The sequence below is a fragment of the Eubalaena glacialis genome, chromosome 13 (genome assembly GCF_028564815.1).
Source record: "Eubalaena glacialis isolate mEubGla1 chromosome 13, mEubGla1.1.hap2.+ XY, whole genome shotgun sequence".
NCBI lineage: Eukaryota > Metazoa > Chordata > Mammalia > Artiodactyla > Balaenidae > Eubalaena > Eubalaena glacialis.
Window position 1 is genome coordinate 56025180 of NC_083728.1, and position 26176 is coordinate 56051355.

A 26176-nucleotide genomic window follows, 5' to 3' on the forward strand; every position below is an offset into this window, starting at 1 on the left:
CGCAAGCTTTTCTGTAGAGGCCAGATAGTAAACAGGCTCGTGGCCTGATGGTCCCAGCACTGCTTCTCAGCTCTGCGTCGGCTGCCTCTGCGGATACAGGCGGTGGGTGGATCTGGCCTCCCCGGGTCCCGTGGGCCGTCTTTTCCTCCGTCTTCAATTGTGGGAGCTCTTCCTCTGTCTCAGGGGACTCCTTTGTCCCGGGTGTGTTGCAGGCATCTTTTCCCCCCTCTGCAGGTCATCTTCTCACTTCCTTGGGTGTCTGAGAACAGACATTTTTAATTCTACTTTAGTCCAGGGTATCTGTTTGTCTTTTGTGGTTGGCACGTCTGAGTTCTGCTTCAGAGATCTCTGCTTACTCTACATCACTGTGACGTTTACTTCTGCTTTTCTTTAAAAGCTTTATTGTTTTGCCTTTGTTTTCAGCTCTTTCATCTCCCCGTTAAGGGAGTTTTTGTGCATGGTGTGAGGCAGGGGTCATTTTTCCTGTATAGATGTCCATCAGCTCAGGCTCGGTTTGGAAGCTCCCTCCTTCCTCACTGCCCCACAAGGTGACCGAGTGCATGGGCTGTGCTGGACGCCCTGCTTGGCCCTGTGTGCCCTGCGCAGGTCAGCACCACTCAGTCCTTCTGCTCCAGGCTTGTCGCCCAGCGGTCCTGCCGTTCGGTCATGTGCACCCTCCAGCCTCGCTCTACAAGGCTGCGTTGGCACCTTTGGCCTTCACATTTCCATGTGGATTTTATATAGATTCAGCTTGTTAGTCTCTGGAAAAAAGTACCTACTGGGATTTGGGTTGGGATTTTGCTGGATCTGTAGATTATTTGGGCAGAACCAACATCTTGTCCCTATGGGTCTCCCAGTCTTTGAACATAGTTTATTGCTTCATTTATTGGGGTCTTTCCTTGATTGCTGCGGTGTGGGGTGACCGTCTGGTGGGGAAGGGGGCGTCGTGTGTGCACGTTCGGCCATTGGGCTCTGTTGGGACTGGAGGAACACCTTCCAGGGCCACCAGGGGCCAAGCCCAGCGTGTGGAGATGGAGCCCGGAGTGGCTTGCAGTGACCAAGGAGGGAGGTGTGAGGGTAAAATACGTGGGGTTGGGGATGCCACGTTCGCTGTAGCTTCCTGATCAGTACTTTTTTTTTTTTTAAAGAATTTATTTATTTATTTATTTATTTATTTATTTATTTATTTATTGGCTGCATTGGGTCTTTGTTGTTGCGCGTGGGCTTTCTCTAGTTGTGGTGAGCGGGGGCTACTCTTCGTTGCGGTGCGCGGGCTTCTCATTGCGGTGGCTTCTCTTGTTGCAGAGCACGGGCTCTAGGCGCACGGGCTTCAGTAGCTGTGGCTCAAAGGCTCTAGAGTGCAGGCTCTGGCGCATGGGCTTAGTTGCTCCGCGGCATGTGGGATCTTCCCGGACCAGGGCTTGAACCCACGTCCCCTGCATTGGCAGGCGGATTCTTAACCACTGCGCCACCAGGGAAGCCCCTGATCAGTATTTTTTAAGGTAATAAGGTAAGTTCTTTTAAATTTTTAAAAATATTTATTTATTTGGTTGCACTGGATCTTAGTTGTGGCTTGCGGGCTCCTTAGTTGTGGCTCACGGGGTCCTTAGTTGTGGCATGTGGACTCTTAGTTGCGGCATGCATGTGGGATCTAGTTCCCTGACCAGGGATTGAACCTGGGCCCCCTGTATTGGGAGTGTGGAATCTTAACCACTGCATGACCAGGGAAGTCCCTAAGTTCTTTTAATTAAATCCAATTTGGGTCAAGTAATCAAAGTTGAAGTGTCAAATCTGGGAAACCATTATGAGGTCTTAGTTTTTCTCTGGAAGTTTCTAGGCTCTGGGCTGTTTTGCTGCTTAAGCAGTGACTTGCTCTCAGGATTTGTTGAAGTCACGTTGGTGTCAAATGAGAAAATCTTGAATTGCCGCGAGGATGCTGATTGTAATCTAAAGCCACCCGTTTTCTGTCGATGCGGTGCGTGACAGCTGCGTGGTCTGCCCTGGGTCCCCAGCACCAAGCGCGCATCCCCTCTGACATGAGGACAGGCGCTGGGCTCCTCGCCGCCCACGAGCGTCCACGTCCGGCACGTGGAGGCTGCGCATGGTCCCTCTCACTTTGGGGGCAGCTTCCTCTCCTGGGGTCTGGGCACATGGATCCACGAAGCAGCTCACCTACAGAAACAGAAAGCAATGTAGTGTGAAATGGTGTCTGTCAGAAGGAATCATTTCTTCCTGTCTCTGTGTGAGAAGGTGAGGGCTGGTAGCAGGTGGGCGGCAGTCAGACTCGGACACGCTCTTCAGAGAGCAGTCGGACGTCCCGAGACCATTGGGGTCAGGTGCTTCGGGGAGCTTGCACTGCGTGTCGTGTGACTGTGGGTCTGGGCAGCGGACGGAGACTGGCCCCTCCTGACTACCAGGCCTGCCCCTCTGAGGGGGCAGCTCCTGCGCCTGCTCACAGGATCTCGGGGGGTGGGGGGATCCGTGGTGAGGTGGTGGCCCGGCCCCGGGGCGGGGAGCACCTGCCATGTGCCCGGGGTGCAGCGAACACCAGATTCAAAGGCTTATTATGACACAAGGACATAGATAATGTAAAGATCTTGTTTTGGAAGTGATGATTTTGGGTATGTTGGGCCAAGTGAAGTACATTGTTAAAGTCAGTTTCACCTGCGCATTTACCTTCCCTAGTGCGGCTGTTAGAACACGAACTCACACGTGTGGTCACCGCACGTTTCTGCTGGAGGCTCAGGTCACGCCCGTGGCTCTGGGGTGCCCGCAGCCCATGTCGGCAGCTGACACTAGTTTGCCTCTGCAGGTCCCACCTGCACAGCCAGTCGGTCGTCACGGTGATAGGAGGCGAGGAGCATTTCGAGGACTATGGTGAGGGCAGTGAGGCGGAGCTGTCCCCAGAGACCCTCTGCAACGGGGAGCACGGCTGCAGAGACCCCATCTTCCTCACCCCCAGGTAACAGCCCTGCACCAGGGCCCTGTCTCTTCACGTTCTCTTCTGTTAAGGGGGAGGGTCCCCTTTTGGTTCACAGAGAACTTGTTTTATACACTGTAATATAATTGAACAATGCCACAGTCAAAATTTTAAGATTTCTATTGGGATAACAGCTGGCTGTGGTTCCTCGCATCGGTTATGGTCCCAGTCACTCCCCGTTTATGGGGCCTCAGCCGAGTCCCAGGGCACGGAGCTGGGGTTGGGAAACTCGGCTTTACGGGTTTCACAGTGCTGTTTGTGGATCACATTGCGGTTTGCAGTGAGCATGAGGGAGGCTGTGTGTGTGTGAGAGAGTGTGAGTGTGTGAGAGAGTGTGTGTGAGTGTGTGTGTGTGAGTGTTGACACCCTGCTCAGCAATCTCAGTCTTGCTGTGCAGGTGGACCTCGTCCTGCACTTTCCTTTGTGTTTTTTACTCACTGAAGGCCTGTGGAAGCCCTGCATCATTTTTCCAAAGCCATTGCTTGCACCGTGTCTCTGTGTCACATTATGGTAATTCTAACAATATTTCAGACTTTCATTGTGATTGTTTGTTGTGGGAATCTGTGATCAGCAATCCTTGATGTGACTGTTGCAAAAGGATTACAGGGCTTCCCTGGTGGCACAGTGGTTAAGAATCCACCTGCCAGGGGCTTCCCTGGTGGCGCAGTGGTTGAGAATCTGTCTGCCAATGCAGGGGACACGGGTTCGAGGCCTGGTCTGGGAAGATCCCACATGCCGCGGAGCAACTAGGCCCGTGAGGCACAATTACTGAGCCTGCACGTCTGGAGTCTGTGCTCTGCAACAAGAGAGGCCGCGATAATGAGAGGCTCGCGCACCGTGATGAAGAGTGGCCCCCACTTGCCGCAACTAGAGAAAGCCCTCGCACAGAAACGAAGACCCAACACAGCCATAAATAAATAAATAAATAAATAAATAAAAATTAAGAAAAAAAAAGAATAAAGATGTTAATCTGAAAAAAAAAAAAAAAAAAAAAGAATCCACCTGCCAGTGCAGGGGACACAGGTTCAAGCCCTGGTCTGGGAAGATCCCACATGCCGCGGAGCAACTAAGCCCGTGTGCCACAACTACTGAGCCTGCGCTCTAGAGCCCACGAGCCACAACTACTGAAGCCTGCATGCCTAGAGCCCATGCTCTGCAACAAGAGAAGCCACCACAGCTAGAGAAAGCCCACGCACAGCAACAAAGACCCAATGCATCCAAAAATAAATAAATAAATAAATTTATTTAAAAAAAGAAACAGAAAGAGCTCCTCTCCCCAACAGGGAGCAGGCTTCTACTTAAAAAAAAAAAAAAAAAAGATTACAGCTCCCTGAAGGCCTAGATGCTGGTGAGCATTTTTTAGGAATAAAGTATTTTTTAGTTAAGGTATGCATGCACATGGGTTTTTTCTTTTCTTTTTCAATTTTTAATATTTTAATTTTTGGCTGTGCCATGTGGCTTGCGGGATCTTAGTTCCCCGACCAGAGGGCGAACTCGTGTCCCCTGCGGTGGAAGTGCAGAGTCCTAACCGCCAGGGAATTCCCTACGTTGTTTTTTTAGATGTGATACTTTTACACACTTATTGGACTACAGTGTAGTGTAAACGTCACTTTTACATGCACTGGAAACCAAAAACTTCGCATGACTCACTTTATTGCAACACTCACTTTATTGCGACGGGCTGCAGGTGAACCCGCAGTATCTCCGAGGTCTGCCTGCACGGTGTTATCATCTGTGGTGTCCTCGGACCTTATTCCTCTTGTAGGTGAAAGTTTGTGCCCTTCAACTGGCCTCTGAGGGAGGTTTAACATCACAAATGGCTCTTCGGATTCATTTCCTTATGAATCCCCAAACTCTCTGGAAAATTCCGGCTTTGAATAAGCTCAACTGTGGCATCTAAAGGGCAGGACCTTCGCTCACAGAGCTGGCTCCTGCCCGGCTCTCCTGCCTCTTCGGGCTGCAGGAGGCCCTAGGAGAAAGCGCCCACCCTCGTATCCAGGTCAGGGGATGTGCCGGCCCCTCGGGGAGACCCTGGCCTGGTCGGACAGCCTGCACATGTCAGTCACCTCTCCCTTCTGCCCCCAGTTCTGGAAATTCTCCAGCTGTGCCAACAGCAGAGGCCGAGGGCCTGGGCAGGGGCCAAGCCAGGAGGGCTGCCTGACGTGCTCCCAGTGGTGCTGCCCCGAGGGCCAGGCTGTGGCCCCGCGGGGCGTGTGTCTCCCCATTTTGGTGATCTCTCCATTTGTTCCGTGTGTCCGTCCCTCATCCCATGTCCGCAGGGTTACTTCTGCGCTACGACTGATGTCTCACTTTAACTTTTCTGTAGCCTGGGGTCCTAAATGCCCGCAAGACGTGGCTGCCGTTACCACTGCCCTGAAAGCCCACTGAGATTAGGTCGCGGCACGGCTGACGGAATTATGAGTTTTTAACGAAAGTTGTCCACCCATAGTTCTTGGTTCTGGTGGTTCTTAGACAGTTACTGACATGGTTATAGAACAGGAAGTAAGACGCCCCCTGGCCGTGTGCGTTGCTCTCGCGCTGACGTGTTTCTGACAAAGGAGGATGCAGTGTGTCCAGTCATTTACTTCTTGGCAAAGCAGGGTTCTTGTTTTACAACGAAGCCGCGGGGCTGCGCCTGCGTCCTCTGAGAGCCTGACCAGGAAGGTGCCCCCAGCCGCTGCACCGGGCGTTGCGGGTCCCAGAGGTGGTGCCGAGGGTGACAGAGGCCTCTGCGGCATCCGCCTGACAGCTCACCCCGTCCAGCCACCCGGTCCTTGCTCTCTCCTGAAGCCACACCTCTCGTCCCTCCAGCGCTGACCCGCTTGCCGCCAAGCTGCACAGCATCCTCACGGATGAGGCTTTTGAGTTTTACTGTAGCCAGTGCCACAAACAAATCAACCGCCTTGAGGATCTTTCTGCTCGCCTGAACGATCTTGAAAAGAATAGGTAACCTGTGCGGTGCCTGGCCTGCTCTCTGTCCCGGGGGAGGCAGACTCCGCCTGCCCGCAGCTGCCCCCACTTCCCTGACCCAGGTGCCACTCCCTGTGCCCGGCCCACTCCGGGGGCTTCCTCCAGAGGCCGGGCAGGCGTGCGGACAGAGGACTCTTCGCCGGCCCCTGCCCTGCATGTGCTGTTCCTGGTCTGGTGCCCCGTGTGCATGCCGCGGTCCAGTCCCCTGCCTCTGCCCTGCCTGAGGACAAGCCAGCGTGTGGGAGAAAGTCTGCTTTTAGAAAGATGTGCTTTCTCTGTTTTACTAAAAGATGTTTGAAGTTGAGAGTCACAAGAAGCAGCACTGGGAAATCTAAAGTGAGAGTAGGTCTTCAGCGCAGACTTGTGAGCAGCTTTCAGAGGCGTCAGTTTGAATCGCGGTGAGCCCTGCCCTGAGCTGGTCTCCGGGAGGCTGTGTAGCCTCCGTCAGCAGCAGGGTCACTGGCTGCTCTGTCCCCAGAAGGGGCCGCTGGGCCCACCATGCCTGCTGCTCTTCGCCTCTCCCTCTCCTCATCTCCTGGTTCCCTCTCCGCCCCCTGTACCCACCCCCAGTCAGAGAGAGTCCCAGGAGGAGGCACCTGGCTCCTCACAGCCTCACAGGCTCCAGCTGCAGGAAACATTTTGGGTGGTTTGCACATGCTGACGTGTCCGTTAGGCAGATTGTTGATTAGCGTGTTGTGTGGAGGAGAGATGGGCCCTCGTGCGGCGCACCCCACAGCCCCAGCCCAGCGGAGGGGGTGAGGGACTGCCAGGCGCTCTCGTGCGGGCAGCAAGGAAGGGGTGGGACGTGCCGACCAGTGCTGTGGGCTCCCAGGCAACTTCCTGGAGGAAGGGGCCTTGGACTGGTGGGAGTTGCATGGAAGGTGAACCATCCTAATGGTTTTGGCATGTACTCTTCCTCCTGGGCCTGCCGTCTGCCCTTGGGGCTCGGCCTCGGCCGCTCAGTCTGCCTGGTGGGCCCTGCGACCGACAGCCAGTCGTTCCCCGGTGCTGGTTCAGCCCTTCCTCCTGCACTTGTGCAGCTCAGAGCTCGGGCCGGGGTCCAGCCAGCACCTGGTCAGGTGAGGGATAGGGCGATTGGCAGCTTCAGAGGGGAGCTGGGGTGCCAGCAGCGCTGAGGAGAACTGGAGGTGCTCTTTGAGGGGCTTCCGGGGAGACCAGGGATTCCAGAGACCCGCCAGCCTCCCTTTACACATCGTGTTCAGCCCAGTGCTCAGCGCTCCAGGATGGCCGCTCAGCCTGGCTGGGATGGTCATTTGTCCTTCCCGAGTGGGTACCTGTCGTCTCCGTATCTCAGCTCTCACCCTCCGAAGGTTCTTGATGTGGAAGTGATCTTTTCCCACATTGAGGACCTGCCCCAGGACGGCCACAGTCGCCTCTGCTAGGCTTTGTGGGGCAGAGAACAGACTGGGACATGGCCGAGTCCAGCCAGCAAGTCCAGGGGGTCTCACGTCCAGTTTCAGCCACCTGTTCCCTAAGACAGGCACTAACAAGGGGGTTAATATGCCATCAGAACCCTCATTATAATCAGTCAGGAACTTTCCCCTACACACTCACTTAAGGAGATGTGAATTTTACCCATTGGTTTCCATGAAATTGCCTCAAAATAAATGTATTTGGTCATGCTTTGTGGTTGGTGAAAGGTGATTTAGTCCAAACCATATTCAGACAGCAGCTTTGACGTCTGATATAATTTCTACCCATTGAACCTCAGAACATACATATTTTCCACATACCTGGGAGCCTCTGTAAAACGGTTCATTTTGTAGAAACTGAGAAGTCTGCTTTACCCAAAGGTGCAAGTGATGCCAGCCCCTGGAGGGGGACAGTACACTGGACAGTGGTCTGTCCTTTCCTGTTGCTTCAGGATGAAATTAGACTTGTGTTAAATGTACAGCATCAGTCAGGGCCCAGTCAGAAGAGGGGACCACACAGTAACTTGAATAGGAAAGTTTAATAAAGAGAGTGACCACTGTAACGGGGGATTGGAGTAACGTGGCATTGGCTGGGAGGAGAGCTCAGGAGGAGACGGGGCAGCAGCTGTGAGGGAGGAGCAGCGGCTCACGCCCACCGGCTGCAGAGGGCGTAGCCACACCTTCTAGAACTTGCTGAAGTCCACCCGCTGGCTGCTAGGAAAGCTGTTCGCTGGGAGGGGTCTCACCAGAGGGACTCCCACCATGGAACTGCCTGGGAGGTGTCAGGGGCAGCCGCCCAGGTGGGATTCGGGAGTGTGGGGATCAGGGCCCAAGTTCAAACCCTGGTGCTGCCCAGGCAGCAGGGGCACCTGGAAGCAGGCCCTTTCCTGGGTCCCTGTCCAGCACCCTCTGCCGACGCAGCATCGCAGGGGCCAGGAGCTGGTAGGCAGGACGAGCCCGGAGCAGAGAGGCAGTGCGTTGGTAATGGGTACAGTTGCTGGTGACGGGAACAGCGTGTCTCCCCAGACAGGGTTTCCTGCCCCAGCCTGAGGGGGTCACAGTAACTGACGGGGGTGTGTCTGTCTGGCCGTGACGCTGTTCTTGTTCTCATAGGTTGAAGCTAATAGTTTAGCAGTTAAATTGGGAAGCAAAACGAGGGGTACGGTAAGCTTGGCCCTTTTGCCACGGCAGGTGATCACGTCAGGCAGGCAACATGGGGCTGACTTTCCTGTCCTGAAATGGCGGCAGGAAAGCTTTGCGAGTCTCTGCGCAGCTGGGGTGGTAGAGGGTGAAATGTCAGTGCCAGAGTTAAAACCGACGACAGAGCTTGCCTGTACACATGGGCCCGTGTCACACCTTGTGTGGAGCCTCTGACGGCCGAGCCTTTGGAGGGCAGTGTGGCTCCAAAAGCACTTGGGACGTGCCGGTGGCCGATGGCTCGAACCCAGCATGGCCACCTGTGGGTCCAGGCGCTGGGGCCAGCCCCTGAACCGAGGCCCGGTTGTGACACCATCTGAAACTTCCTTGAGGGCTGGGACCAGGTGACAGGCCCCTGAGATTGTCCCCGTGCCCCTGAATGTTTTGCTGAGCAAGCCTTTCCGTGCATGGAGCTGGCCTCGGGAGCGGGTGCTGCATGCCTGCGGACGCGCCCCCGCCCCATATCTCTTTCGCCTGAGTTTCCTGCTTCCTCTCCATCCTCCCTGTCTGTTCTCTGACACCGTTTTCCTGTTTGTTTTGATTTCTGCAGTCCATCGAAGCGGCTCTCCAGCAAGAAGGTGGCAAGGTAGGAACCCTGGGTGCCCACTGAGGTGCTCTTCTGAAATGTGTCACTGGTCACAGTGCTTTAAATACTTGTTTAGAAAATACTGTTTTTAAGGTATTTTTTTAAAAACTTCTGAAAGTTACTTCTCATGGTTTGGGATTGAAAATAGTTTGAGGGGACGGGTTGTAAAAAGAATTTCCAAAGCAGTAGATTTGGACCTGGGTTTGTGGCTGGGGGTCCGTGGTGAAAACTTTTGTCCTTCCTCCTGTTCAGTTGAGTCTTTCCCATGTGAGGGCTGTAGGCTAACCTGGTGGGGAGGGTCAGTGGGGTCCCTGATGCCACAGCCTGGGTCTGGTTCCACCTCCTTCAAGGGCTGCGTCCTTTCCACCCCTGCTGGCTCCCCAAGGTGAGGAGGAGGTGGAGGAGCTTCTAAAGAACAAGCGTTGGTGACCATTTCTTCATTTTTCAGTTTTGGGAGCTGCCCACTGGCTTCCTGCAGTGAGAGGTAACAGCACATGCGTTCACCCCTCCTGCCAGGCCCTCTCTAGGCTTGTAAGACGCCAGCAATCTTCACAGGAAGCCATGTGATGTGTTACTGGATTTCCTTTCTAAGATGAGTTGTTGCTTCTCCTGGAGACAGTGCTTGCCTTTATGTTTTTATTTGCGTCATCTTCTGCCTCCACTGCCTGGCCCTGCCACTGTCTGGATGGTTCCCCCAGAGCCCTAACCCTCTCCGCCCGTGCTGTGTGGGCTGCACGGCTGCGGCCCCGCGTGTCTCCCTGACGCCGGGTCCTGGTGTCTGTTTCAGGTGTTGGATCATCTCGCCCCCTGAGCCCCTTCTTCCTTTTTTTAATCTCCATTTTCTATCCAGCACGTCTTCTGGTAGCTTCTTGAGAAAAGACATGCCCAGGAAATAAATTTTTGAGCCCTTGTTGGATATTTTACTCCTGTGGTTTGGCTTGGGGTAGAATTCCAGATCAGAAGTGGTTTCCGTTTAGCCATTTTGAAGGCGTTGCTCATTATCCTCTAGTCCTGGTGCTGCTGCAGGACAGTCTAGTGCTTGCTGGTTTTTCTTTGTGACTGCTTTTCCCTTCTGGAAGCTTTTAAAAGATGTTCTCCTTGTCCCTGAAGCTCAGACATTTCAGGGCGAATCTTGTGTGTCCTTTCCGCCGTTAATTACACTGGGTGGAGTGAGAGGCGTGTTCCAGTCTGGAAGTGCCTGCCCTGAGCTCTGCGGGCCTCTCTGGAGCACGATCCGCAGAGCCCTCCACCCCACCTACTGGTCCTGGAGCTCCTACCCCTGGAGCCCCTGCCCCCAGTGCCCCTGACGGCGGCCTCTCTGCTTTGGCTCCCTCACCCTTCTCTGAGCTCTGTCTCTCTTGCTAGAGGTCTCCCTCTGAGCGGGGTCCTGCTTGGCTGCCGACCTTCAGGTAGTTCACAGGCTGTGGTGCAGCCCGTTTGGAGGCCCGCAGTCCTGAGTCGGGCGCCTGGTGGGGGCCGCCCCTCCCCCATCTGAGCTCCTCCCTGCTGCCCCTCAGGTGCCAGCCGCCTGGGCTCTCCTCCAGCGTCCGGCGCCCTGGACATCTCATCTCTGGTGCTGTCCTACTCTCCTGCTTCTGTCCCTGAGGATGTAAAACACTCGTTTTTCTTTTCCTATCATGTTAAGGGCTGAGGGTCCAGGGGAAGCAGAGGTGAATCCAAAGGCCCACCCTCCTCACTTGCTCTCTCCATCACCTGGGTCTTGGGAGCGTCCTAGTAATTCCAGACCATGCTTTGATCATAGTTTCAGCGTTACTTCCCTTCTCGCTCCACCTTTTACCCAAACAGCCTGCAGCTGGTGAGACTAAGGAAGCTGACTTGCCCTCCCAGCTCCCACACCAGGCACGTGGACGGACCTGGAGCCACCAGGGCCCCGCTCCTCAGCTTTTAGCCTCTGCGGCTGCTGCTCTGAGAATTCATCTTCCTTTGCAGATACCCTTTGGTATAAAAAAGGCCAGCCTGCAGGTGTTTGTTGTTTACAAACAGGCATCGTCTGCAGTCGGTGCACACACACTCACACACACGTGCACTTTGAATCTGCTGCTCTTCTGCCCTTAGAACTGCCACCAGCCTTCCAAGGAAACTCAAAATGCTTGCTGTCATTTCACTCTTGTGGCAGCATTTCAGCCCAGGCCTCTGACCTGGGTGTGTGCTCGCCTGGGTGCCCATGGCTCTGGAATCGGTGTGCCTGGGGACCCCACAGGGCGACAGCAGGTCTGGGGTCAGGTGACATTTAGCGTGCAGTCCCGTCCACCGGCCAGGCTTGACCTGACTCCCTTTGGGGTGGATCAGGCTTCCCCCCTCCCTTCTCCTGGTGGGTCTCCTGAGCCGGGATGGGCTTAAATAAACAAGCTCCCCACCCACCATGGGAGGAACCTTGGCCTTACCCTAAGGTGGCTACATGCTGTGGCCACACACCCCGACCCCAGATTCAGCCCTTGGAAAATGCCTGAACCCCCGGTCTGAGATCAGGATCGGGTGTCAGCCCCCAGGCTTTGGCCCCTCCTCAGGGTGGTCTCTGGGTCTGGGGTGGGCAGCTTCCTGCCCCAGGAGTGGTGTTAGGAGCTCACATTTGGGTCAAGGTCATGGATGTTAAGAGGAGTGATTAGATGGCAACTTGATGGTCTGTCCTCCCCTGGCCATTGGGATTCAGCGCCCTCGGGGAATTGAGTGAAATCCACAGAAATGCGCTGATACGTACCCCCCAGGGCACAGTTAGGGGTTTGTGGTCTACAGGGATAAAGATGCCCTTCCTTTTTGTTCCCCTGAGAATGCTTCTGGAAAAGAAATGTAAGGAATGCGCAAGCTCAGTCAGTGCTGAAAAGGAAATAGAACTTCATATGTTTGGTAAAGAGACTGTATTTTTTTTTTTTTTTTTTTTTTTTTTTTTGGCCATGTGGCATGGCATGTGGGATCTTAGTTCCCCAACCTGGGAACGAACCCGGGCCCACTGCAATGGAAGCACAGAGTCCTAACCACTGGACCACCAGGGAAGTCCTGAGTGTACTTTTTAACAGTGTTTTATTGAACTGGATCTGTGCTGTGTCCTTAGTTATGTGACAGCCTGCAGATCCCCGTTCTGTAGCATAGTGAGGGTGCCTAGCTTCCTCAGGGTCACACAGCGCTGAGGCTCCTCCCGCATGTGTCAGAGCCAAGGGCCTGTGCCCTTTTCACGCTTGGCCCCCAGAGGCCCCGAGTGTGTCTTGCCGTGCCTGCCCCAGGAGGTGTGCCTGGAAGTCAGAGATGGAGAGGGCGTGGAAGTCATGGTGTGCCCACAGGTCGTGACCTTGAATTAATGTTTCACGGCTCGGGGGGCGGGGGGGGAGGGAAGATGAGATTATTTCATATCACCGAGAGGAGTGACGTCCTGTTTTATTGCCCAAGTTCAAAGTATCTTGGCCCAGTAGCTGGTAGGGAAGGAGGCCGGGCCCGTTGGGCTCCACAGACTATGGCCTGTTCACCCAGCCCTCGGTAGTGGTGTCCTGCCCGGAGGCCCCTTCGGTGGAGACCTGCCCGCCTGCTGCTGGGTTCTGCTTTCCAGACCGGCCTGGGGGTGTTCATGTGTACAGGCCTGGCCGTGAAGTTGTTCCCCTTCTTTGCTCTCCTTGCTCTGCTGAAGGACCTTCTCTGGACAGGGCTGTCATTTATTCTCCCCAGGCACCTGCATCAGTCAGGGGCCCTGACCATGGAGGCCCTGCAGGACCCTCCCCCAGACCCCGTGGAGGGCATGGAAGAGGACATTGTTGACAAGGTAGGCCCTGGATGGATGGCAGGGCCGGAGGGCCACGTGTGGACAACTCAGCGGCCTCGGGCGCAGGCCTCTGGTGGGTGTGTTGGGTGAGGTGCGCAGAGGGCACAGCGGGAGGTGGTGATGGCACCGTCGGGGCTGCGCCATCCGCCAGCCCTGATGATCTCTGGCGGGTTTCCTCGGGTTGGCAGCCGTGCGGTGAACAGGAGAGGTGTCACATTGTCCATGGAGAGGTGCCGACCAGGGAGGCGGGAGGGCCCGCAGCCTGCAGTGATCCTAGAGCCAGGACGGTGGAATCGGCCACTCCTGAGAGGTTGCCGGGGGCAGGGCAGCCTCCCCGTGGCCAAGGCCCCGGGGCTCCAGGACCAGCTCCAGGAAGTGCAGGGGCAGGGTGGCCACAGACCCCCCCCCCACCTTCTCTCCCACCTCCTGTCCCCCTCGCCCACCTCCCCCTGCCCCCCACCTCCTGGACCTCTACAGCACCTCCAGCATCTCAGCTCTGCAGAGCCCTCCCCAGCTCTCTGGTCTGGCCGTCACGCCTCCCACCGCCTGGTGAGCGTGTCTGGCTCCAAACCCTGGGCCTTTCTGTCACTCGAGTCCCCAGCGTGAGCCGCCTCTGTGGGCTGTGTCTGGCAGAGCAGTGGCCCTGCCTGCGGCCCCTCAGCTCCTCTGCCTTTGAGGTTCGAGGGCACCGCGTGCTCCCTGTCCTCACTGGTGCCCACGGGGCTGCGCTGCCTCGTTCACAGGGCGTCTCCAGCCTGGTGGGCGTGGCCTCCAGGACAGTCTGCGTGGGGCACACACTCTCCCGCCCCCTTGATTCTCAAGCCACCATCTTGCTCCCCAGGTTGTCTTCCTGGAGAAGCGAGTGTTGGAGCTGGAAAAGGACACGGCTGCCAACGGGGAGCAGCACAGCCGGCTGAGGCAGGAGAACCTCCAGCTGGTGCACAGGTGAGCGCAGGCCTCTTAGTGCCTGTGGGGCGTGATCCGCCCCCTGGTCGTTCTCCTCCCCTCAGGTTCTCTGAGCACCACCCTCCATCCAGCTGCTGGGGGCCGGCTCGCTGGATGATGTGGGGTGAGCAAGGCTCTCGCGGAGTGCTCTCCCCAGAGGAAAGGGCGAGGGAGGGACCTCTCAGGAGAAGCCGGGGCCGACACCCTGCCTGCAGAGTGCCCGGCTGGGATTCCCGTCTGGGGGTGTCTGGCGTGTGCCCCGCTTCCAAGACCCGTCCTGACCAAAGGCGCGCCCCCCCCACCCCACGCAGGCTTGCTTCATCTCCGCATCTTCTGGACGAGGAAACAGAGGCAGCAAGTGGGGGCTCTGGGGCGGGGCCAGTGCCTCCAGAGCTCCCTGTGCTCGGTCGGGTACTTGACCCACCCTTGAAGCATGGGGTCCTCGTGGGGTGTAGCAGCGCGACCGAGCCCCACGTGGGAGCCGCGAGCTCTGAGTTAGAAATAACAGCCGTGTGGAAGTCGGTGGAAGGAGGGAGCAGGCGCTTCCCCATCTCCTGTTTTGCAGACTTTTCACAGCACATGGTGTGGTTTTCGGTGTTGGGAAGCCGGTCACACTGTGTACCTCACCCCAGTTTGCAGCGCTTCTCCTGCAGAGGACAAGGGACTTGGCCCGTGTGCAGCCGGAGGCTTGGGGTCACAAACCCCTTTCAGGAGGTCCAGAGGCTGGGAGCACGGCATGTGGTCTGGGCGAAGGCTGGCCCTGCCGAACCCTCTGCAGCCCCGGACTCCTCACCCTCCGAGCACTTGTACCAGCGCTGGACACGGGCCCCGAGGCTCCGGGGGACGCTGGCCTCCTGTTGTGGCTTCTCCTGGGCGAGATGGGCCTTCATGACCTGTCCTCCTGCTCTTGGAGGCTGGGAACCGGGATGTGCCACGTTGTCCTGGGCGCCTCGCCCGCTGCTATAACAGAGCAGCAGAAGCATGTTCTTCTGTGTGGTCGAGACCCTGGCTCGGGGGCCGTCCGCTTTCCTGCCCGTGGCCCTGCTGCAGAGCCATGGGTGGGGTCGGCCCTGCTCGTGCGAGGGCTGGGGCTCCAGTGCTGCGTCTGCAGGGCGTTCCTTACTCCCTCCCTGTCCTTGTCCAGGGAGATCTGGATGGGCCACCAGACTCCTTTCTCCAGCTGACCGGAGGTTTGTCTCATCCAATGGGCATTTATCAGTTATCCACGTATGTGGTGGAAAGTCCACACTTTGTGCCCCGCCTGGCCACCCAGCCCCAGGGCCTGTCATATTCACTTCCTGGGGCCGTTTCTGCCAGTGTTTGCCTAAGTTCCCCTCAAGCACACACTCCTGCCGCTGCTGCTTGGCGTTTCCCAGCAGCACTGACCTGCCGCACTGCTCTCCTTTCCCTCCATCCCAGGAGTTCCACCTGCTTTCTCCACATCTGGTTTCTTACTCTCCAGATCCCGCATTTCTTCTTTGCTTACTCGCTTTCTGAGCAGATGCCCTGCTCGCAGCATAGGAGCCAGGCTTCCTAAGGCCTCACATGTCTGAAAACGGGGTTGTGTCGTGTCCCCCCGCCACCCCCACCATCGACAGTGTGGCTGAGTCTGGGATCCCGCTGGGAGCTGGGTCCCTGGGAGCCGGCTCCGCTGCCGTCTGTCCCGTCTGTGACCAGGGCCGTGGCACCGCTGGGCTCACTGCTCTGTGAGGTCCTGTTCTCTCCCGACGCTGTGAGGGTCTCTTGTTGTTTCCTGTGCTGAGGGCACGTGGTTTCCAGCCTTTAAATCTGGAAAACGTGTCTCTCAGAGTTTCTTCCATTTTCTTGTCTGTCTGAACTTCTGTTAATCAGATATCAGACCTTATGGACCTTCCTTCTCATTTTCTTTACTTCCTTATTCTCTAACTTTCTCATTTTTCTTTTTTTCTGTGTAATAATCTTTGGTTTTTTCCTTCAGTTATTCTGTTGAATTTAAAATTTTGTCGTGTCGTAGTTTTAATTGCTAAGAGTTACTTCTGTTACCCATTCCTTCTGCGACAGCTGCTCCTGTTTCGTGGACGTGGTGTCTCAGGCCTCTGAGGGTGATAGTTACAGGGCTTCTATGGTGTTTCCCGCACGATGTGTGTCTCCTTCAGGTCGTTTTTTCTGTTTGCTTTGGCCACTTTGTATTAAGAGCTTTCCTGTGATGTCTGGTGGTCTTTGGCTGTCTGTTCACTCTTGGGTGCGAAGTACCAAAAAGCAGATGAGAAGCCCTGTGTGGATGGGGAGCTTGGGGGCATGGGCTCCGGCCGTCCACAGGCAGGGCCCGGAGCCCTTCTCTGTGGTTTGGTCCGTTCCTGTCTCCTGCACGTGGGAGTGGTGGTCTGGGAAGAGGCCAGGGTCAGGGTCCCCATGTGTACCTTCCTTCTGTCCCCATGTTCTTGCTATACCTGCCTTCGAGTCTGCCACGGCTGACCTGGGTGGGGTGGGTCTGTACACCATGTCTCCAGCCTGGAGTATCAGTGCGAGGTGCCCTGGGGCCAGGCACCTTGTGGGCTTGTGCCCGGGAGGGTCTCCTGCCCACACCCAGCGAGCAGGAGGCAACTGTGGGTGCAGGCCAGGATGGGGGTAAGTCCCCCTGGGAATGATGGGGACTGTCCTTGCCGTCAGGACTGTGCCGTGGTCTGAAGGCCAGGCACCCTCAGTGTGAGGTGAAGGCTGTTTGGGGGATACATGTCCTGCTTCAGAACTGCCCTTGACTAGAGCTGTGGGCCATTGGGGGACATCTCAGTGTCTTCCTGTCCCCCCTCTGGGCAGGGCCGCTCTCTCCAGCTCCGGGCGCAGCATCTCAGGACGGTTTCTCCCCTCCCCCTCTGCCTTGCAGAGCCAACGCCCTGGAGGAGCAGCTCAAGGAGCAGGAGCTGAGAGCCTGCGAGATGGTCCTGGAGGAGACACGCAAGCAGAAGGAGCTCCTGTGCAAGATGGAGCGAGAGAAGAGCATCGAGATCGAGAACCTGCAGGCCAGGTGGGGGAGAGGGGGGACGGGGGACCCGCGGGCCAGGTTGGGGAGAGGGGGATGGGAGACCCGCGGGCCAGGTTGGGGAGAGGGGGATGGGGGACCCGCGGGCCAGGTGGAGGAGAGGGGGACCAGGGACCCGCAGGCCAGGTTGGGGAGAGGGGGACGGGGGACCCGCAGGTCAGGTGGGGGAGAGGGCTGATGAGAAATGCAGCTGGGCTCTCACCACAACAGCTGGCCACCCCAGGAGGGCACGATACCTAGGAACAAATTTGATTTTACAAACAGTGGGAAAACCTTTGTGAAGAAAACTAAAAAATTCTACTGAAGACCACAAAGTATTTGAAGGCAAAGACTGACACTACCTGGATGTCACTTTCTCTAATCTTTCTCCAGTGGATGCTGCACCATTCAAAATCAAAGTCAAAATCTTTTTTTATGGCAACTTGAGAAAATTACCCCTATGCTTCCCTGAAGGCATAAGCCTTAGATGAGTCAGGAAAAGGGGAACATACTCTGTGCAGACACCCCACAAAGGCACAGGAGTGGACCAGGAACTCGGGCTGGGGGCGTTCACTCACGGTGACACGTGGATCTCAAACGTCGTTTGTCAAAGAAAACCAGCAGAGAACCTAAATGTCCACAAGTTAACAGTCACCTGGAGGTTCCTGCTCATCCTCCCCCTGCAGAGCTCGCTCCTGGGTGGGTAGTGACGGGGAGGCGGGTATTTCACAGTCTTTTTAACTGAACAGGCACCACTCTCAGCCTTCAACGTGCAGCCGTTTTACACTCGTGAACGACAACTCCAGGCTCTTTAGCATGTGTTTATCTCCAGCTCTTAAAGCTGGAAAATAAATTTTGACACATTTTCAACAGTGGGAGGTGGCAGGAGGGGCTGCACACAGAGCTGTGCTGGGGTCTCCCTGGACGGGAGGCCTCCCTGGGGGCAGGCCTGCGGTGTCACCTCCCGGGAAAGCCTTCTTCCTGGGCCTTGGCACAGTGCCGTCCAGTGGACCCGCGGGCCACAGCCTCTCCGTGGGGCCCTGTCCACCAGGCTGTGGGTGCCTAGGGGCGGGCCGTCCTGCCTCCCATGTCTGCCAGCACCAGAGCCTGCACGGCAGGGGGCATCCTGCTGGCCGAGTGGGACATCCTGCTGGCTGAGTGGGACAGCAGCTGCAGGGGCCCGAGGTGGACAGGGCCTCATGAGGCCCTCACAGAGCGAGATGGGACTCAGGGTCACCGCTGCCTGCTCTTTGCACCTCAGTTAGCAGCTCCATGTGCCTGGACCCTGGTGGCCTCCCTCAGCTCCCTGGGGTTCTTGGCAGGGTGAGGACAGCGGGGCCATGGAAGGAACTGGGGCCTCTTGGAGAAGGGCCGGGTCTGTGGCTGGCACAGAGGAAAACCGGCAGAGCCTGGAGTGCCAGGAAGCGGGGAGGTGCTTGAACAGAAGCACACACAGACGACGGTGTGTTATGGCTCCCAGTGGGCATAGCTGGGGCACGGCAGGAACCGCCATCCAGAGTGTAACCCAACGTGGACTCCTGCAGAGGAGACCAAATAACACACAGACATGCCCGCTCGGGGGTCCCTGGAGCGTGGACTGGACCCCGTGACTGGCCTCCAGACGACAGAGAAGGGACGGGAGAAGGAGAACTCGACAGAGGAGACACCTGGCAGACACACCCCAACCAGGCGATCCAGGTCAACATCACCCGTGATGCGAAGGGTACCTCTCCTCTGTGGGATTCTCCCCAAACCCACAACCTTTCCAGTCACGAGAAGACACCAGACAAACCCAATCTGAGGGACATTTTACCAAATACATGACCAGACCTGCTCAGAACTGTCAAGGTCATGAAGAGCCAGGGAAGTCCAGAGGCTGCTGCAGACCAGAGGGGACAGAGGAGCCATGACGGCTAATGCGGTGCGGGGACCCCGGACGGGAAGGGGCGCTGGTGGGAAAGCTGTGTTGAGTCCATGGGTTGGTCATTCGCGTTACCAGTGTGGGTGTGATGAACGCCACAATGCTGAGCAGATGCCTGGAGAAGCCGAAAGGGGCTCAGGGTCCGTGGGACTCGCTCTGTGTCTGCAGCTTCTCTGTAAACCGGAGGTTTACGAGAAGCTTTGGCCCAGGGCCCTCGTGTGGGTGCGTGTGGTGGTCGGGGGACAGCTCCGCGGGTCCCAGCCTTGTTCTTGTGCCCCAGGCTGCAGCAGCTGGACGAGGAGAACAGTGAGCTGAGGTCCTGCACGCCCTGCCTGAAGGCCAGCATCGAGCGCCTGGAGGAGGTGAGCTGCCGGCAGCCTCCGCCCCGGGTGCCTGTGGGCCATCGGGACCTGAGACAGGTTCTCCAAAGCAGGGCAGCCGCACTGTTGGCCGATGGGCCTGCGGGGGTGTGGCCGGCCAAGGGGTGCGCCTGCAGGCCGGGGAGCTGTGCTGCTCGAGAGCAGGCTGGTGACACCGGGCCCTGCGGCCCCGGGGGTGAGGGAGCCAGGGCACGCTGGGCCTGGCCGTCCCTTTGCTGGAAGATGCGCGACCCTGCCCGGCTTCCCGGCATCCTTGGGCCTGGAGAGTCACGCATAGATTAACCCCTGGTTTGAATCTAGGATGATGTCCTTGAGGGGCTGACTTCAGCTTGACCCCCTGTGCCCCGTGGTCCCCTCCCCACCCAGGGACCCCTGGGCAACTCTGCACCCTGAGGACATCTGAGAGCACTTGGGCTCTGGCCTCCTCCCAGAAACCGTCCCGGGCACCTCGCAGGCCCACCTGTCACATGTCGGGCGCAGACAGCTAAGGAGAGCTGCATGGACGGGCGGCAGACGGGCGTGTCTCCGGCAATTGTTTTGTTCTCGCAGGAGAAGCAGAAGCTGCTGGATGAGATTGAGGAGCTGTCGCTGCGGCTCAGTGAGGAACAGGAGAACAGGAGGAAGCTGGGGGACAGGCTGAGCCACGAGAGGCACCAGTTCCAGAGGGACAAGGAGGCGACCCAGGAGGTGAGCACAGAGCCCCTGGGTCCCCCCCCCATTGGCGTTCAGACCGCCCCAGAGGTCCTGAAGCCAAGCTGAGCCAACCCCTGCTGCTGCAGCTGATCGAGGACCTGCGCAAGCAGCTGGAGCATCTGCAGCTCTTCAAGCTGGAGGCCGAGCAGAGGAGGGGCCGCAGCAGCAGCGCAGGCCTGCAGGAGTACAACAGCCGCACGCGGGAGAGTGAGCTGGAGCAGGAGGTCCGGAGGCTGAAGCAGGTGCGGGCTGGGCTCACGCTTCCGGGGGCCGACATGGGGGCGCGTGGGGGCCGGTGCCCGAGCTGGTGGTCCTGCCTCGGCCCAGGAGTGACGCCCCATGTCCCCCAGGACAACCGCAGCCTGAAGGAGCAGAATGACGAGCTCAACGGGCAGATCATCAACCTGAGCATCCAGGGCGCCAAGAATCTCTTCTCCACGGCCTTCTCCGAGTCTCTGGCCGCAGAGATCAGCTCCGTCTCCCGAGACGAGGTAACGCCCCGCCCCGTCCCCTGCGGGCATCCACAGTCTGGGCACCTGGCACCGACCCCTGGCTCCTCCCACAGCTCATGGACGCCATCCAGAAGCAGGAGGAGATCAACTTCCGCCTGCAGGACTACATCGACAGGATCATCGTGGCCATCATGGAGACCAACCCGTCCATCCTGGAGGTCAAGTAGTGCCACTTGGCGGGGCTCCAGCACAGCACGCACGCGGCCGAGACCGAGGTCCCTCGCCCACCGTGGAGCACACAGCTGGGCAGGGCAGGGCGGGGGAGGAGGGATGCTGGGACCAGAGCCCGTGGTGGCTCTGGCCTCTCGCTACGCCCTCCTTTCTGCAGAGAATGAGAGACAGTCTCTCAGGCTGGGGTGAACCCCTCTGTGACCTCTCCCACGCTTCCTGCCTTGTCAGGGAAGAAAGGAATGAAATGGGTCCCCGCCGGGGGTGCTGCTTCCTGTGCCCGCCAGGCACCCTGACCTGGTGCCTTCCAAGTCGCAGCCGCTCCTGGATGGCATAGAAGCCCCAGGACCCTGGCGCCAGACATGGTGGGGCAGGGGGAGGACAAGCAGGAGAGGCCAGTGTGTGTCAGGGTCTGGCCAGGAGCTGCAGGGCCCCCCCCCCCCGGCTTTCCTGGAGCTGCTCAGGCTGGCACCCAACCAGAAGGGGCCCCTTGGTCCAGATTCAGGCCCAGGGGCCTCTAGGCCATGGGCCTGTGCTCATGGCCAGCCCCTCGCTGCAGTAACCCTGGGCGCTGACCCTCCTGTGACTTGAGAGTCATGGTGTGGAATGTGCTGTCTGCATCGGGTGGGTGTTGCTGTTCCCCTCTGACTCTGGGGGTTCAGGCAGGGCTGTGGCTCCCAGGGGTGTGTCCTCTCCTCCCTGTGCGGATCTCCGCTGGCCCGAGGAAACCAAACGTCTGGAACCAGTTTCCTCTGGGAGTTTGAGGTCTTTAGGAGTCGTCCTGTCTCCACAAGGTGCACTTTGCAGGAGGCTGGGGCGGGCAGGCTCTCACAAGTACACAGTTCAAGGCCTTCCTGGTGGCTTGGGGGCTCCTTCAAGGAAGCCCCTGCCCGGCACCTGCACTGCCAGGAGCAGCAGCATCACCCACAGGGGCTGCTGGGCCTGCCCCCCGAGCCTGAGCGCCAGCCAGGAGCCTCCGGGTGCTCCCAGGTGGGCCAAGACCCTGCACACAGGCGGGCCACTGCTGTGTGCGAGTGCATACGTGAGGGTGTGTGTGTGCGTGCGTGCGTGAGCGAGCGTGTGTGTGGCTCTGTGTCCCTCCACCCTCCACGTGGCCCACCTTCTACATTAAGATTTAAGATGTTGCCTCGTATTGTATATTTTGGGGAAAGCTTTGGGTGTAAATCAATGTAAACTTGGAGGAGAGATTTTTCTATCGTGTAGAGTAGGTATTTTTTATAGATTGAAGGTTGATCAATTTTTTAATACTTCTAAGAGAGAAAACTATCTGTGCATACACATGAAATATATATATGTACGATAATAAACACTGGAACTCTGCTCCCCGCCCTGCTGTGCCCCGCCACACAGACTGGGTCTGTTTCTGTGAACACAAGCTGCTCTGAGACCTTCGCGCAGACGCCAGGCACTGGCTGGCACGCTGACCCTGTTTTCACCCCCTCGAGAAAGATCTCCAGGCCGAGCTACAGTGGCCTGGATGACGTAGGAGCATGAGGCCAGGGGCCCCAGCGCCGATGAAAGTTGGTGCTGCATCTGAGGGGGCTGAGGGGCGGGCCAGGAGCTCCCCATGGCGTCGTCTGGGCTTGGAGAGCAGGAGGCCTTCTGGTCCAGCCAACCCCTCCCAGAGGCGGCAGGATTCCCCCTCCCAGCTGGGCCCACAGGGGAGTCCAACTGGGGATGCTCCTGGGGCGGGGCAACGTGGTGGGGCCCCAGGGCCATGTGTTCATGGTAGGACACAGCCCCCAAGTGCAGCCTGGCTGCTGACATGGTGCTGAGGGCCAGCCAGGCCAAAGTGGGTAGGGGCAGACAGAGAGTACCCAAAGGAAGACACAGGAAAGGCAAAGGCACCATAGGATTGGGCAGGAAAGGCTTGGCAGGGAAGCCAGGGAAAAGAGCTCAGGTGTGCCACTGCAGTCATGGGGATGCCACCAAGGAGCTTCTAAGGGTGAATGACCAAATCTCACTTGAAGGGGGGCTGTTAGCTAGAAGTCCCCCAAACTTGATTCCCTGGCCCAGGCATCTCCCACCCCCTGGCACTGAGCTACCTGCGTTACCAGACACAGATGGAGAAACTGAGGCCCCACCCGACCACCCAGTGGGGCAGAGAAGGGCTTGAGCCCAGGTCTGCTGCCCACTCAGCCCCCAGGTGATGAAAGGTTGGCCTGGCCTGCAGCAAGCAGGGCCCCCAGGCCTTGTCCTCAGCTGGGGTTGTGGCATTAAGACTCTGAAGGTCGCCAGGAGCCCTGGGTGCTGTGTGAGTAGCATCGAAGGGGCAATTGGAGGGTGTGGATGTGTCACAGGAGTTCCTGCCTGGCGCTGGCATCCCTGCCAGGATTCGGGGGAGGGCCTGGAGAGGATGCAGGCCCCCAACCGTGCTCCTGGGGCTCAGAGGGGGTAGCTCCCCGGAGTCAATACATACATCAACAAGTTCATTAGTGGGGCTGGGACTTGTACCTGGCCACCCCCAGGGCCCAGTGCTTGCCAGGTGCAACCAGTGGGCCACGTGGCCAGGGCAGCCAGGGAGGGCAGCATTGTGGTGAGGCCTGGGGTGCGGGCTTCACCCCCAGACTCCTGGTGGAGTTGCACAAAGGGGCCAGCTCAGCACTGGGGGTGCCGGGGTGCTCCAGCAGGTTCAGGAGGTCAGTGGGGGCCTGGGAGGGCCTTGTCCCTAGTCTTGCTGCACTGGGGACGTCTCTACTGACCTGGGAGGAGGCCATTGCCTCCAGTGCCTCTGCTTTGACACCGGGTGATGTCCCGGGCCTGTCTGTCGGGAGCCTGAAGGGCCCGTCTCTGCCTAGGAGGAGAAGCTGGGTGTGGGGAAGGGCCTTTCCATCAGGTGAAGCCAAAACTAGGAAGGGGCTCCTCCCCGTACCCCACTGAGGCCTGCCAACCTGTTCCATTTCCACTCTTAAACATGGGGGCCTGTCCACAGTCCAGCTGGTCCCACCAGGCTAGGCTGAGATCCTTGCCCTGGTCCTGCAGGAGTCCCAGCCCTACTAGGGACAGAGCCCCCTTGGGACAGGGTGGGGTGGGAGAACACATGACAAAAACCCATTGTAAATGGAAACGGCAGTGCCTGGCTGCTGCCCAGGAAGAGCTTCCCGGAGAGCCTCTTACAGAGGGTGGCCCAGGCGGAGCGTGCCCAGAGTGTGCTGGAGGGGGCCGCGGGGGACACGTGAGGCCAGTGTCAAAAGTGCATCTCTCCCGTGTGGGGACCCTCCACCCCCAGCCCCAAAGCAGATCCTGTCTCAAGTCAGCTCCTCCCTCACGTTGCTAGAGCCCCGGCTTCACCCTTCGAGATCTTGGCCAAAGAGCACAGAGCAAGACTCTGCCCCTCCCCTGGAAGCAGACTGCTGGCAGGTGGCTGCACAGCCGGCCCCAGCCCCTGGTTCCTCGTGCCCCACGTGTACTGCCCGGGTCCTTGGCTCAGGCCTGTTCCAGCCTGTCCACACTAAAGGAAGGGGTGCCCGCCTTCAACCCCAGCCCTGTGGCGCCAGTGCCTGTCACTCCACCTGCTGGTGGTTCAGAGACCAGGAGATGGAGGCCCTGTGAGGGCGTCTCACAAAGCAGGTGATTACGGGTCGTTATGTAAAACCTGCCAGAGCACAGGTGTGTCCTGTCCTCAGCCGCCTGCTGGCCTCAGCTCCCACGTGCCTGTCACACCACGGAGGGTCCCTGTGCCCTCATCCCCATAGAATCTCCACTCCTTGAGAGCGTTTGGGTGTCTTGTTCACTGCTGTGTCCCAAAGCCGCGAAAAGCGCGAGAGAGACCTGCACAGGGACACTTGAACTAATGCCGCCCCCCACCCACTCTCCCCTCTGGGTGGCTATCTCCTGAAGGTCACTTATCTTCTGCTTTATAGTTACTTAAAATTTACACCTATGTGCCTGAGAACATCTAAGATGATCACAGGTTGACTATACAGATGCGTCCCTGGTCTCGCTGCTCTGGTCCTCCTGCTGCCCCTGCACATGAAACCTGTTCCTTCCAGTTCCCTCCTGGGACAGTCTTGAAGAATCCTCCTGAGGCCCTCTTCTGGTGACTGGGCTTTCTCCCTATGACAGCAGGCCTTGGCCCCTTTCTGGGGAGAGCTGGGATGCTCCTGCTCTCTCCCCACCCCCACGTAGGGACTGGCTCTGCAAAACCCTGCAGTGAACTGGCAGGAACCTCAACTATCAGGTCACCAGGCTCAACTTCGGCTGTTTTTCTTGTTGGAAGGTTATAGGGCTGTGGACACCGGTTCTGGCCCAATCACCCCAGGCAGTGCAGATGGAAGGGGGCTGGGAAGGAAAGGGACTTGTGGTCACTGAGCCACCACTAGGAGTCGGCCCTTGACTCCGTCCTCTAGTGATTCTGCAGCCACCAGGCCTTGGTCAGAGGCCTGTCATTGTCACCTTCGTGCAGGTGAGGAAGCTGGAGATGGGCTGAGTCCCCAGAGGCACTCAGGAAGCAGCTCTGTCTCGGCTGTCTGAGCCCAAGCACCTACGATTGGGACGTGGGTGTCCTGGCTGCAGCACCTGGAGAGTAAGATGGAGGTTTTCCAGGAGCATTGAGCGCTGTCCCTGAAGGTCCTACTGACTGGACGCTGGAGCAAACATTACCTAACCTCCCCTTGCAAAACTCCTCTTCATCTGGAGGCAGAATTGGACCACAACCACTCTCCTTAAATCTGTCTTAGCTCAGGGGCCTTGCTTCCGTGTCTCCTGCATGGGCCGTGCCTTCTCAGGATCCCCACGCGCCCCTGAATACCAGGGTCCCTGGAGCTCCGCCCTCAGCATCCCCACTCCCCGCTGTGGCTTCTCCGTGCTTCGTTTGTGCCTGGTAAACCGCTGACACCAAAGCTCTTTCAGCAGGTCCTGCTGCCTCCACAGCCTCTAGGCGACAGAGGGACCTCCGGCTGCCCAAAGGGCAGGGGGCGGCCGCCCCTGAGGAGGCTCTTGGCGAATGGGGGCGGATTCTGCTCAGAGGCCCCCCGCTCACCACACCGGCTTCCTTCCTGCCAGGCGCCGAACTGCGCCTCCCTCCGTCCTCCCAGCGGCGCGGGCGTGCTAGTTTCCCCGGTGGCCGAGGAGAAACTGGGGCTCAGACAAGCAACGTGCCCAACTCACACTGACTGGCGCGCCCTTGGGTCAGCCCAGGTCGGTCCCAGCGAACCGGAGCTTCGGACCATGAAGCCTTTGCGGGGACCCGAGGAAGCAGACAAGTCCAGAAGGACCCCGTCAGGGAGCTAGCGGGTCTGCGGACACCGCAGACCTCAGGGGCCCGAGAGAGGCCAGCGGCCGCAGCCCCGCGCCTACCTGCACGGCAACCGGAAGCGCCGCGACCGGGGAGGGCTGGAGGTCCCGCCCCTTCCTCCCGGCGGGGCATTCTGGGAGTTGTAGTCCCGGTCCCGTCGGGGCCCCCTTCAGCACGCAGCGCCGCCAGGGACCGGGTTCGGCCACCTCCCTGGGCGCCCCGGGAAGTCGGAGAGCGCCAGTGGAGGCGGCTACTGGCCATCGCCCCGGACTCCGCCTCCCGGCCTGCCTCGCGCGCCGCGCCGCCTTGTGGGAGTGGTAGTCCGGGCGCGAGATTCACAGCGCCGCGTGCGCCCCGGGCGCGCCGT

General features: G+C 58.4%; 1 protein-coding gene across 3 annotated transcripts in view; it reads left to right on the forward strand.

Annotated features, from left to right (window-relative positions):
• Window positions 1-21918, forward strand: part of RAB11FIP3 (RAB11 family interacting protein 3) — a 79961-nt gene extending 58043 nt beyond the window's left edge. For 2 of the 3 annotated variants that reach the window (XM_061210214.1, XM_061210213.1), the window contains exons 5-14: window positions 2813-2962; window positions 9131-9166; window positions 12842-12935; window positions 13777-13880; window positions 16744-16884; window positions 19080-19161; window positions 19729-19866; window positions 19959-20114; window positions 20223-20363; window positions 20438-21918. In XM_061210214.1, the coding sequence (XP_061066197.1) occupies window positions 2813-2962; window positions 9131-9166; window positions 12842-12935; window positions 13777-13880; window positions 16744-16884; window positions 19080-19161; window positions 19729-19866; window positions 19959-20114; window positions 20223-20363; window positions 20438-20551 (1156 nt within the window). In that variant the 3' untranslated portion in view covers window positions 20552-21918. Of the gene's footprint in view, window positions 1-2812; window positions 2963-5791; window positions 5927-9130; window positions 9167-12841; window positions 12936-13776; window positions 13881-16743; window positions 16885-19079; window positions 19162-19728; window positions 19867-19958; window positions 20115-20222; window positions 20364-20437 lie in introns of all 3 variants that reach the window. The other variant, XM_061210212.1, reaches the window with a different exon arrangement.
• Window positions 21919-26176: the final 4258 nt, after the last annotated feature.